Here is a 14,153-nt window from a genome sequence, read left to right on the forward strand (position 1 = left end):
ACGCCTTTACTAGCAAGCGTGTGGAGTGGTGCGATGCTGCGATGGGAGCGTAGGTGGAATTCATGTTCTTCTTGATGATGAACAGCTTCTCTGGATCGGTCATTGGAGGGTCGACGTACTGGAACAGAGTGGTAATGTCCTGGTAGAACTTGCTGAACGGCTCATCCTCCCCCTGTAGACGATGGTAGGCCTCTGCTCTCAGGATGTAGGCGTAACTCGCTGGAAGGAATTCGTGCCTGATCAGTCGCTTGAAATCATCCCAGGATACCAACTCGCCAGTCACGTGAACGTTGCTATACCAGTCGAGCGCGTCATCCATTAGCAGGTGCTTGACGTTCTTCAACAATACGTCCTCAGGAACTCCCTCGGATGCTGCGAAGATTTCTACGCGTTGTAGAAAAGTATTCAGCGATGACCCGTCTTTCTCGCCTTTATACCTAAATGGCCAATTGTGGATTGCCTTCAGTGTTCTTCTTTCCTCCAACAACGGCCTTGGGAAGTATTCTTGTGGTCTCTGGTTCAGCTGTCGTAGAAGATCGGCTCGGAGTTGATAGTAATCTTCTCTGGCGTCAGCTTCACCTGCTTCTGCTCTAGGCGGTTCGTACGGCGGAGGTGGCATGCTGCTAATCGTCGGTTCACGCCGGCCGAAATCTTTCTCCATGGTGAATCTGTTGCTGGTTGCCACCCGCTGCCTTAACGTTCCCCGACCTCTTCCTCGGTTGGCAGACAAAACTTCCAAGGACTCTGCTCCCCTTTCGTTGTCGTGTTGAGTTGAGTTCATCCGCTGCGGCCGATTATCCAACGCTTCAATCCCTGGAGATGTAGACTGCCTTTGCGGATGTCCAGCTTGCTCGATGTCCACATGATTCGACGAACTTGAACGAAAAGACGGGTTTCCCTCTGCGTCGAATCCTCGGAAATCTGCCTCTGCTAATATCGAAGTCTGGCTGGTCCTTTTCGGAATTGCACCGGTGCTGCTTTGGTTCACACTTTCACTATTCACGGGTCTGGCACTTTTTTTCGTTCTTCCCAGCGCATCGTCCACATCCTCCAACGAAAACTGTACTAGTAGTGATAATGTGGCGTGCGTGTCGACAAAAACCTCCGGCGGATCGATAATTGCCAGTCTATCCCGATAGTGAATCAATCGCGATCGTATCAGACGCACGGCCGGGAGATCGCCGCGTTTCATCGCTGCTTCCACTTCTGGTAATAATTCGCGCACACGAGTTTGACATTGACTGATATTGTCCCCCGCATCCATTACGTGGGAGGAACTGTCATAAATAATGCCTCTAATCTCATCTTCCTGCATAAGAGCACGCAAGCGAACGGCCCTTGCCCTGCGAGGAAGTGCTCCGAGATTGTTAACATGGCGCAACGCCAATTCGTAACAGATCTCCTCTTCAGACAGGCTAGCTGGATCCATGATCCAAATGGTCTTAATTAGCCAACTAGACAAGAACTAATAAAATGGTAGGTTATACAAATGTGTTACTAAATAACAGAATTGTGCTTCAAACTCAACACAAATTCTAAAAACTACAAACCACAAACTAAAATGGTTCGTTTTGTTGGGCGCCAATGTTGTGAAACGATCTCTGCCGAGACAAAAGTGGCTTAGATCGGACCGGCTAGCAACAAAAAACGCCACAAATTCATAACATACTGTGCAAGCTTTATTACGACTTCCGGGCCACAAACATCCTCTCTGTTCTAGCTACCTAGCACCCTGCTTCTCTAACTTCTTTCTTATTCTTTCTCTTCATTCTCTTTCTTCCTACTCACGGTTCTTCTGGGTGCACCCAAACCATCCGGACGTCACCGTGATCCTCCGGAATCTCGTGCTGTTGGCTGTTCCAAGGCTTCCGACGTTCCTTAAGGCCGTCTGCCACAGCTCGCCTCGACGACTAGCTAGTATCCCTTCACAGCTCCGATCTGGCGGCCCACTGAGGTCGTCGTCTCCCGCGAATTCTTGGTTTGACTCGTGGCTCGCCCAAAGTAGCACGCCCAATCTCCTGCTCTTCCCATGAAATCCAGCCGGCAATCGCACTTGCTCGCGCTCGGGTCCCAAAGGCGTGCGATCCGGTCGATAGTCGTGCTCGCTCGCACTTGAATCCCGAAGTCATGCAATCCGGTTGGCAGTCGTACTCCCTCGTGCTCAGATCTTGAATTTCCGCTACTCCAGCCACAGTAAAGAAAAAGCCCTGAAGGGAAACAAGTCCCTTAATATTTATCGTTATCAACTGTAGGGTGTAAACTTACTTCTGATCCAGAAGGCTTTTTGTCTGTCTTCAGCTGGGCCGTCTGTCTTCGGCTGGGCCGTCTGTCTTCGGCTGGGCCTTGATGCGGCGATCGAAAATGGTCCTCGAACGCAAGGAATGCCTGAGGCGGAAGGATTAGCGCCGTCCCCGACTTGAGGGTCTGTCGAACTGCATTAGAACGATTCAGTTGTATTTTGGTCAGCTTTTCCGAATGGATTGTCTTACCTGGGAGTATTTGTTTCGGCGGGAGCACTTTTAGGTTGGATTACCGCCGTCCCCGACTTAAGGGGCTGTCGAACTGGCAGTATTTGTTTCGGCGGGAGCACTTTTGGGATCGATTAGCGCCGTCCCCGACTTAAGGGGCTGTCGAACTGGCAGTATTTGTTTCGGCCGGATCACTTTTAGGTTCGGATTTTCCGGACCTGAAAACTTTGGTAGCTGCTGTCGGCCCAACGAACCACTTGTATCTGCCTCGTGTGTGTTTGACCGGAACTACAGTCAGCGACTTTCGCTATGTTTCCAGTGACAGATGATTTTCGCTATGTTGTTTACTCAACCCTTGTCGCACATTTTGGTTCGAATGCACGGAAAACTTTTGTTTGTGGTTTTTATCTTTACGCTTGCACATATCAACACACCCAATGACTGATAGCCAAATTAACTTATGTAACACTTTAGGGCTTGTTCATTTATTTCATAACGCTAAAATTGGCCATTTTGGACACCCACCCACCCACTCGTGACACTTTTTGTATTGATACTCTACAATTTTTGTATGAGCTGTAACAACGTTCGGACACCCACCCACCCCCTAAAGCGTTATGAAATTTGTGAATGGGCCCTTAATAATAAATCAGGAATTATTCAGGTAACAGGAGCGATCCATAGTCACAGCATTTTTCCGAAATACGCTGCGCACAAGCTTTAGTTGTTTGGTCCAAAACCCAGCCATCCGGATTATCTAACGCATCCGAGTTGATTTCATGCATGAGCACTCGTAGCATCCACTTCCGCTTCCACCAGATAACTTCTAGAAGGGTTGACATCTTCCTTGATATTTTTCTGTGAATAGGAGATCAGCGGAAGACAAATAGCTGTTTTGATGATCCTCCGATTCGAAATTGGTCTCATTTTCCAGAAACTGCACAGAAAGAAACGTTTCAAAACTTTAGTTGACAATATTTATATTAAATTTTACCTGAGAGCAGTGGGACGATGATATGACGACGCTTTCCATTCAGCTTCCGCTCATGGTCTCAGACTTGGTTTCGCTGCAATTGACGAAAATCTTGGGTAATATTGTTTTTGGGTCAAACACGGTTAACTACTTACGTTCCGTATGGCCTTCAAGCAGTGCGGCATTGGAAGTAGGCAACAATCCCGCTTGGCAATACCTCTAGACCGTGGAAACAGCACAAACTCGCGAACGCTCAGTAGATTTCTGTTTATTTTTATTTTTTTTTTTCAAACTTTATCGGTTTCCAATCTGTGCAAAAAATGCACGCTAGAAAACCATCAACTCAGAGTTTGTATCTTTTTCGTACAACAATTAAAAAATATTTTTTTAATTTATATTTTTAAAAATTTTTGCTTAAAAGAAAACAATTAGAGTTTTTTTTTTTGAATATGTAACAATAATTCTGTAAAAACATATGCATTATTCTTTCAATATAAATATTAAAAGTTCTTTCATTCGCTTGCAGCTACTGATAATTTTTTAGGCGTGCCTAATAAAAATCACTCACAAATACCAAGGTGGGTTACTGTTTACCAAACTGTTGGAAATAAGTTATATATGGTAAAAGGCACATGTGTCAAAACCATTTGACAAAAGGATGCAAAACATTTCAACAATATCAAAAAAAAAAATCGTGCCGGTATAGTTGAACAACATCAGCACAGTAAGTTATATTTTCACTGTTCGGTATGGATTACCTAAACAACACGTTATAGTTATTAGCTTTGCGTTTCATATTGTTCAATACAATAGCAACTGTTTGTGAAACATTGACCTTAACAGTTATAGGATACTTACTGTTAGCAATATGTGGCAAATTGTATTTTTCTATGCGGGAAGTGGAACAAAGCTTATTTTTCAGCTTCATGTTGTATAAATGAGTAAATGAAAAACGAATTTAGTATTGTACCATTTAATTCCACTAAAGTTTGTAATCCGACCTCAACTGTAAGGCCTTCTTCGCGTATCTGTCAAAGGATACAAACTTTAGTGGAATTAGATGGTAAAATACTAGATTCGGTTTTCATTTACTCATAGGTATTTCACTAACAACTCGATGATTTATCATCATCTTTGTAAATCAATTTAATATGTATTGATTGGAGGCTATTGTAAGAAATTCTGCCGTTTTTGTTATTGTCAAAGTTAGTTTTAGCCTACCGAAAATGCCCCATTAGTTTCGGTGTCTAATTCAATCAAAATTATACATAAGGAAGGATTGCCACGATTAAATTTGCGAGAACCGGCTTAGATTTCTGCACAAGTAATTCGGCGCTTGAATTTGTAATAATTCTGCCTTATTTTTTGCCATTCTGCCAGTTATGCTTATTACGAACCTGTAATCGAACACTTCAACTAGATTTAAACGATTAAAACTTCAAGCTTTAAAAACAATAAACAATATATTTTGAAATGCCTTCAGTATATTTCGGTGAAAGCTTTTCAGATAATATTGAAATTTTTCATATTTAGTTGATCATTTTTTCTTTATTTTTGCTTCTGAGTTGCTTTTATTCAATAAGTATGTTTTAAATTTTACCAAGTGGGTCATGCTTGTTGGTGCCACCAGCTTGAAGCACCTTTAAGGAAGCCAAATTTCATTCTCAGTAGCGTTCCCATCAGACAGATAAAAATCATCCTTGTTTACATTTCATATAAATTCCGAACCAATAAAAAAAAACCTGATCGGATCCGAAAATCCTCAATATTAATGATCCTTATCGTCATCGACATCTGGTTCGTTGGGTTTTCGCTCACACCGCCATTTCGCCCAAGACGAGAAAAAAAACCGACATAGTAGCCCAAGTCTTCGGCTCTGCATTTCAACAATCCCTTCCCAGACATCACAACCAAGTAGGCGGTGGGCACCGACAAAAGAAGAAGTTTGTCTTGTGTAAACAAACCGGAACCGGGAAATATAACACTTTTTTTGTGCTCTCTTTGTGTGCAAGGGAAAACGTTCGACCGTAGCTCGATTCCCTCTGCAATGAAAATTCATTGATTGGAAACCGGTTTGCCGTTTGGGTATCGGTCAGCTATTTTTGCGCGCCCCCGGGATAGGTATTTCAATCTTCAGCTCAATTGGTTTTTCACGAAAAGGAGCTTTTAGCTTGAAAAGGGGGTTTTCTTTCGATTAGCATGATTATTTCATGGGTTGCTATTTTACTCTATTCATTGGTCGTAGCCATATAAAAAAATGGATAACTAGATCGTTGGTTGTTAGCCGAATCTGATAGTGACCTTGCCGCCTATTCTAAACTTGTACGGAGTGACGGCAGGGGCGCTACCAATGCATCGTCCAAATGTTCCCCGCAGATAGTTGAGCATGGTTTGACCTTGTCGCAGCGAGTTCACCAGACAGAAATCGTATCGCCCAGCACTGTACGACACTTCGTTTTCCAACAACTTCTGGTAGTTCGCTATCTGCTGGACGTAAACCTGTCGACCAGCCAGGAAGTTTCGAGCCTCGTTCAAACAAGTAGCCGCTTGGTATTTTGTCATATCGGTAGAATATTGAGTGATCATGTTGACGCATCCCTCTATCGCCGAGAGTTCGTAACTGACATCGGTCCGGGTGAACCCAGTGGCAAAGTTCATCGTGGATGCCATCGATGCCAAATCGGATCCCGTAGTATACAGACAGTTGTACAGAGACGAGTAGACATTCCGAGGGATCGAATCGAATAAGTAATTGACCTGTGCAAAGCAGCTATCCGATCTGTTGACTCTCTGGGTCATGGCCAAAGAAGCCTCACGAATGGCCGCATTCAACGTGTTTTCAGTCATGTTCATAACTTCGTAAGGTAGATCCGTGGCAACCCGTAAAGTCCTAACGCGCCTCTGAAGGGCATCGATGTTAGAAGTTATATTGACAGCAAGAGCCTGAAGAACAGGAACCGTTTTATTGGCAGCTTCGCTCAGTAAAGTATTGCTGTCGAATAAGAGATTGGCCACTGCGACGGCATCCTTGGTAGTTCTTTCGACGAGTTGGTTCCGAAGGTTTGCCAAGCCATTCACGAGAGCGTTGATCACATTGGACTGCAGGTACGGGTCAGTTGTGCGATTGACGTATGTATCCAGACTTTGACGGTACTGCTCGAATACGGAGCTTATACGTGATTTAAAATTATCTACAGTCTGTACTCTACTGACAACCGATCGGATCTCCGGAATGGCAGCGTCACCAATCTGAATGTATTGTCTTAGTACGGCATTCAGCGCTTTGATATCACTGTTTGGTAGAAGGGCATTGACCGCAGCTTGATTTCTGGGGTTCACCTGCTGTATCTGAACAACCGCACTCTGGATGTTGTTTAACAGTTCGGTAATGTTCATCAAGTTGCCAACCAGCTTGCCGAGCAAACCTTCGAAGTAATCCGCTGTAGCATTGCCAAGAACACCACGTGATGCATCAACCAGAGATATATGCTCTTCATGAAGATCTACGGCGTATGAGATGTCGTCGCGGATTCCTTTGAAGGCTCTTCCAACGTCTCCAGACGATATCCGTGCCACATTAGATAAGCCTTGGAAAATGGGACTTCCGGCTTCGACCAAACTGTCCATCACGTAGCGGAAGTTATCGGCTGCCTCAGCATACTCCGGCGATTTGATGAAGTACAGACTTTGGACGATCGATTGGAACTGATTCAATGTGGCCAAGATGCGATCAACGTTGGCGACGATGTTGCCATTTGTGTCCAGACTTCCGGTAGAGACACCGGTGATGGTGACTGGAACTGTTAGATCGGGTTTCGGCTCGGAAAGAACCGATGCGATTAGCAGAAGGGAAAATACGGCTAGTCTCAACATTTTAGTTGATTTTCTGCTAAACTGATGTGAGACTGAATTGGACGAGATGCTATTTATAGGGATACTTTATGCAAAACGATTACAATTTGAATATTTTCCAACTGGCAAGTGTTACAATATTGTTTAAAGAAAGTTTACCCCAATCGATTCATAATTAATAGCTGATGCAACGTTCATTCATAATCGTTTGGCAAGTTAATAGTAGGTCGTTCAGTTTCAGTTTTTTACAAGTATAACTTTTGGAATCAAAATGGCGCATTCACCGCGATAACTAATTGCCGAAATAATCCCAGTTTCAATCGGCCTTTCAAGCTTCCATAAGTGGCAATCAACAAACCGGATCAAAAGCCCTGTAAATCAATCCACCAAATTCAAACAAGCTGAAATAGTATCGATATTGTTAAAATTAATTGTCACACATATAATAATTTAATCCAATCATGTGCGTGAATGGGACACAATACACAAAGCCGATCACGCGGTTCATCCAAACGCTCCGGGGCAAATATTGACACCCCACCTTCATCGGATATTCACGAGCAACGAGCCAAACAACAAGGGGAAAAAACAGAAACATAGTCAGCCATGGGAAATTTGCATTACCAAAAGGGAACGACAGCAATCACCGAAATAGCGGCTGATAGCTTACTGCTCTCTCCCACCTGCACTGACGCAGCCTACCTCGATCCGTGTACAATATGTGTGAACCGAAAAATTTATTATTCGTGCAGATTCTTTTTCGGATTGCTTTATTACTGATTTCCAGACATTTCCCAGCATCTGTGAAATAAATTCATTTGTTTTTCCTATTTTGTTTCCTTTGGAGCACGCTGTCAGAGGAGCCGCAGAGGATGTACCAGAAAACCCTCAAAGGAGTCATATTTTCTGGAAGGTTTTTGCTAGGCGATTATCGGATATCGGGTGCTCAAATAAACATATAAATCATTCCTACCCTTCCTCGCTTCTCCTTCAGAACAGAAGGTGGGAGATTTTGTAAAATGTAAAGAATATTTATGGCTTTTGGAATGAAACGTACTTGGAGGTTGAAATCTGTCAATCGAACATAGTTTTTCTGCATTTTAAAAGTATTATTTTTAAACACCGATCTGTTGAAGACAATGTTTACTTTTCACCTTCGCACCCCATGTTTTTTTTTTTGTCCGAACCATTCAATGTGTCAAAAAAGGCAACTCAAACTCAATGTCGATCATTTCATCCGTGTAGATTGTGCATACAAAATGATTCTGTACAGAACGCATGACAAAAAAAAGCAACCCTGCCAGGAAAAACAAATAAAAATCCATCACCGCGGCTGGATTGGCACAGATAGAGGGAGCGATTAATTTAAAAAGTAAACAGGCATTCCCCCGACAGGCTGCGGGGATTGGAAACCGCATGAAGAATTATGCATTGTTATTGCTGCCATGTTTTCGCTCCAGTTTGTTGCAATTCGACACGTTTGTTTGTAAAAATGTTGCTTTTTTATACATTTTTAAAGGCAAGTGACATCACGTGATAGTTAAAGATTTTTTTTTAATTTTAAGCAAGCCGATATGTTAGTTGATCTATGGAACATCTGTTCATAACCTATGTCGCAGTAGACCGATCCCCTCTTCTTTCTTCTTGATTCTTACCTGTATGTCTGGTATACTTATCTTCTGATGGATTGATTTCTCTTACGACAATTTTAATTCTGTAGTAGGTAATACTAGAAATAATTATATTAGATCGACAGATAGAGTTATGATAACCAAAATTCTACTTAAAGATCATATAGCCGGTAGGACTTAAATCTACAATTTATGTTTAGTACGCAAATGCCTTACCAATTATACTACAGCTACACAAAGTGGATGCAGCGCCCCTTCATCTGTTTTTTTTTGTTTGCAGAATTCTTCTTAATTGATTTTGAAGCATGATCAAATCAAGCGAAGAAAAACATCGCATCTGTTTCGGTCCATGATCGGCAATGATGCGCAAGTTGTAACAAGCTCGGTAAATATCAGCTACGAAAGAGAACACCAAAGAGATTATTTCCAATTTTTTACCGCTTATTTATGATTGAACATCCTATAGCAATAATGCCCCCAGGTTTGGATCTTGTTAAGTTGGGTTTTATCATGCACTGTTATCCCTCCGATACAATCAGAGCTGTAGCAGTAGACGATAAACAGACTCTCATGATGTTTTGCTGATCATGATTGTTACAGAAAGCAATAAGTGTGGGATACTCTCAATTTTCCCAAAATTCAACCCCTGCCCCAAACTCATTTCTAATGAGTAGCATGATCAAATTATATTATTTATTGAATTCTTCCAAACCACTAAGAAAACCTCATAGCTACACGAATTACGTTTAGTGCAAATATTTAAACAATACACTTATTTCTTTCATTCCGGGCAAATTCTGATGGCTTACGGTGACGGAAAAAGTTCAAATTTTCCTAATTTCGAGTAGAGGTCAGGTAATTGAAAGATAGTATGTTATACTTTTCGCTCTGTTTGAAACTCTTTGTGGGGGTGGGAATGCCAAATTCTTTAAAGCAAACACAGGGTTGTAGTGTACAAATAAATTTTATTGTAAGGTAGAATCTCTTTATGTAAATCTATTGTCACTTACATATTTTGGTGATAACCTCCGAAACGTTCGATTCGTTTCGCCGACTGCTGATGATACTTGCTACCTACAAATGTTTATTACTTGTAATATTTCTTTTTAGGATCATTTTCTATTACTTACTGCGTGTAGCCAAACTCTAGCCAAAGATTAAACTGTGATCTAGTATTAAGTTGAATTTAGGTTCTAAGTAAACAATATCGAGATCAATAGAAATAGGAATTTAGTTAAGTATTATTTCACAATTCTGCATAAAGGTTTTACTCACTAGGTTTAAGAACACTAACTGCATGAATTCAACACTAGATTAACTTGATAATTTAAGATTTGCTTAAGAAATTTTAGTTCACACTGACTGAAAATAACTTGAGTGTTCTAATTCAATTTATTTAGCTTGATATGCAAATCACTTATCGATCTGACAGTCCACGTCATCGACCTCTTCTTTCATCTACGGCGTCGCTGCAACGAGGGGTTTGCCGTCACATTCCCCCTTCCGTAAATCCTGGAACATCCGAGGATCCGTTACCAGGTTTTGCTTCATCTAAGACGTCCAAAACTGCTAGATTCACCGCCGCTCGTCGATGAACTCCTGAAGATGTTTTCACCATTGCTTGACGAACTCTGCCATCTTTGCCTTTCAAGACTTCTACAATTCTCCCGCGCACCCATTGACTTCTCGACGGACCTCCAATAACCATCACCAAATCTCCTACTTCAAGGTCCTTAACATTGTCAAACCACTGTGATCGTCTCGTGATGATTGGAATGTATTCCTTAATCCATCTCGTCCAAAAACTGTCCGTAATGGATTGCGCTAATTTCCAGCTACTGCGAAAATTCCCAATAAACTTTAAAAGTTCCATCGGCATCATTTTTGATCCATTAGAACTGCCCAATAAAAAATGATTGGGCGTTAAAGATTCCTGATCTGCAGAGTCTAAAGGAATGTAGGTGAGAGGACGACAATTGATCATCGCTTCAACCTCGCAAAGAATGGTCTCCAAAGTCTCGTCATCCGGTTTCCGTGGCGCTTCTAAAATTGTTCCAGCTACTACTTTTACAGAACGCACCAGGCGTTCCCAAACACCGCCCATGTGTGGTGTTGCGGGAGGAATGAATCTCCACTTTGTATGCGCACTGGTAAATGTAGTAGAGAGTTTATTACCAATTTCTTCTTGCAATTCCCTGCTGGCACCCTGAAAACAGGTCGCGTTGTCTGTATAGAATTCTGCTGGTGAACCGCGTCTTGCCACAAATCGTCGTACTGCCATAACGCAAGACTCAGTTGAAAGACTATGCACGACCTCGAGGTGTATAGCCCTTATTGCCAGGCAGGTAAATAGAGCAACCCACCGTTTTACTTGACTACGCCCAACTCGCACCAGCAATGGGCCGAAATAGTCCAACCCGACAGATGTAAACGGTTTAACATAAGGCGTAACTCGATACTCCGGGAGTGGTGCCATAATGGGTGGCTGAGGTTTTGCTTTCATCACACGACACCAAACACAGCTTTTTGCTACCTTGTAAATCAGGGAACGTAGTCTTGCAATCTCGAAACGTTGTCTTACTTCATTTGCAATAGTTTCTCTGTTAGCGTGGCGGTAGAACTGATGATACCAGTCGATGAGCAAGAAAGTAATCGGATGGTCATGGGGTAGAATCACCGGATACTTCGCTTCAAAACTCATGAAAGTTGCTGCTCCTGCTCGACTACGTTTCCGTAGTACGCCTTTATCGTCAACGTAAGGCCAAGTTTTATAGATAGGGCTGGATTTGTTCACGGTGAGATGTTGATCGTCAGGACCACCTTTACTGCTAGATGGAACTCTTATTTCATTAGCGAAAACTTCCGACTGTGCTTCTCTCCATAACTCGCACTCCGCACGTTCTAGTTCTTCTTGTTGGAGCGTTCCTACCTGCAGTGGAATGCCCTGTACTTTCCGTTGCACATTGTCTAGAAAGCGCAGAACATACGCCATTACTCGGTGTAACCTGATCCATTTACTGTAGCGACTGACGTCAATTATCGGCTGATGATGCTTGTGATGCAACACGCGGCTATGGTTTGGGCGTAATTCTTCTTCGGTTAGTGGAAGTTTTGACTGCCTCGGCCATTCTTCTTCTGCATTATGTAGGAAACTCGGACCTTGGAACCACTGACTGTCCGATTGAAGTTTCGGTCCCTCATTCCACTTGGTGGCTTGGTCCGCTATATTCAACTTGGAAGGTACCCAGCGCCAATTTTTCTGCTCCGTAGACGTTAAAATTTCTCTAATCCGAACGGCTACGAATTTGTTATAACGACGGTGTTCGGAATTTATCCACGCCAACACTGTTGCTGAGTCACTCCACATGTATCGCTGGTGAACTTTGAAGGAATGCTGATTACTGATTGATTCCAAATATCTCACCCCAAGGACTGCTGCCTTGAGTTCCAATCTAGGAATATACAACGACTTGAGAGGCGCCACTTTGGATTTATCTCCGATTAGTGACACGCTTACGTCTTCTCCTGTTGCCAGGCGGAAATAGGCAACGCAAGCGTAGGCACCTTCACTTGCATCCACAAACACGTGGACCTGTAGCTGGTTCTTGTCACCTGGAACCAGCGACTTAAAATAGCAGCGTGGAATGCGCAATGCATCAAGTTGTGGAAAGAATCGCGTCCATAGCTTCCAACGAATGCACAAAGCTTCATTGATTTGCTCGTCCCAATCGCATCCTGAGGCCCAGATATCTTGCATGAGCACTTTCCCATGTATAAGAAAAAAGGCAATGAAGCCTAAAGGATCGAAAAGGGTCATAAGTATCTTCAGTACTTCGCGTTTTGTTGGATTGTGGTTATTCTCCAAAATTGTGCGCAGAGAGAATGTATACGTGAATGTATCCTCGACAGGAACCCATCTCATCCCGAGTATCGATTCAGATATCGCGCTGCGCTCCAACGTCATATCTTTGATATTATTTGAAGTCTTTTCTCCAATGCTGCGCAGCAGTTCAGATGAGTTCGATCGGAAATTTCTCAATTCAAAACCTCCTTCTGCATGTATTGTCCTCACCTCCTTCACTACCTGCTTGGCTTCTTGAATAGTCTCAAAGCTATCCAAATAGTCATCTACATAATGATATTTCTGGATGGCAATTACAGCTCGGGGATACTGATCGGAGAATGCCGCCGCGTTGACATTTTTCACATATTGTGCCGACGCAGGGGAGCACGTTGCCCCAAAAGTAGCCACATCCATCACATATATTTCCGGACGTCCCGACGGATCTTCCCTCCACAGGAATCGCTGGGATTGCTGGTCTTCAGCTCGCATTTTTAGTTGGTGAAACATTTCCCTAATGTCACCACTTACGGCAATCGGAAAATGTCTAAACTGAATGAGTACAGCCGTTAGTGACGACAGAAAGTCGGGACCCTTCATCAGTTGAGAATTAAGAGAAATTCCTGATGCTTTTGCGGCTGCGTCCCAAATTAGCCTTATTTTTTCTGGCTTTTTGGGATTCACTACCACACCAAGTGGTAAGTACCACACTCGCCGTGGGTCAGCTGTTTCTAGCTCAGCATTCGTTATCCGATGAGCGTAACCCTTTCGTTCGTATTCCGCTATCTGCTCTCGTATTTTCTGCTTCATACTTGGATCTTGCTTTAACCTCTTCTCCAGGGATTGCAGCCTACGTGCTTCCATCGAATAGCTATCCGGTAGCTCAGGATTATCAGTCTTCCACAAAAGGGCTACTTCAAATCCTGATGAGGTACGCCTGGTAGTGTCTTCCAGCATTCGTTTGGCCCTTTTATCCTCGTCAGATTCCAGTTTCGTTTGCGTACCTTCTGTTCCCATACTTTCAACTGTGAAAAAGTTTTTCAACTGCTCGTTCAACAGCATGTCGGGGTTGTCCACTTCGGTCATGTGGAAGTTTATCACTGCTTGGGAAGAGCCAGCATCTGGTTTGCTGCCATAAATACCCCAACCTAGTCGGCATTTTGCAGCAATCGGTTCTCCTTGCCGTCCTTGACGGATTTTTAATGGAACACCCAACTGCAGATTATTCAGTCCAATCAAAAGTTGGGGTTGGATCCGTGCATGATCTTCTATCGGAAGACCACGCAGATGAGGGATTTTTTTGCCAATTCTTGGTATCTCATGGGCTGAGAAGGTAGGGACAGACTACTTACGGTATGAGCACCGACCAACTGATGCTTTGTCTTCCC

General features: G+C 43.1%; 1 protein-coding gene and 1 long non-coding RNA gene across 2 annotated transcripts; both read right to left on the reverse strand.

The window, feature by feature from the left end:
* Window positions 1–3,081: 3,081 nt before the first annotated feature.
* Window positions 3,082–4,250, reverse strand: LOC110675284. Its single transcript, XR_002499332.1, has 3 exons — window positions 3,597–4,250; window positions 3,463–3,535; window positions 3,082–3,405 (listed from the first exon to the last, which is right to left on the reverse strand). It is a non-coding gene; the product is annotated as an uncharacterized LOC110675284 (long non-coding RNA).
* A 1,402-nt stretch (window positions 4,251–5,652) lies between these two features.
* Window positions 5,653–7,360, reverse strand: LOC5571443. The gene has a single exon (XM_001659641.2). It carries the CDS (start codon window positions 7,312–7,314, stop codon window positions 5,722–5,724), a length of 1,593 nt encoding a protein of 530 aa, XP_001659691.1. The 5' UTR covers window positions 7,315–7,360; the 3' UTR covers window positions 5,653–5,721.
* Window positions 7,361–14,153: the final 6,793 nt, after the last annotated feature.

Source organism: Aedes aegypti, chromosome 2 (genome assembly GCF_002204515.2).
Source record: "Aedes aegypti strain LVP_AGWG chromosome 2, AaegL5.0 Primary Assembly, whole genome shotgun sequence".
NCBI classification, from domain to species: Eukaryota; Metazoa; Arthropoda; class Insecta; order Diptera; family Culicidae; genus Aedes; species Aedes aegypti.

What these genes read in the sequence shown, in the direction of transcription:
- LOC5571443 (XM_001659641.2), bottom strand. Translation starts at nt 7,314, where the DNA reads ATGTTGAGACTAGCCGTATTTTCCCTTCTGCTAATCGCATCGGTTCTT.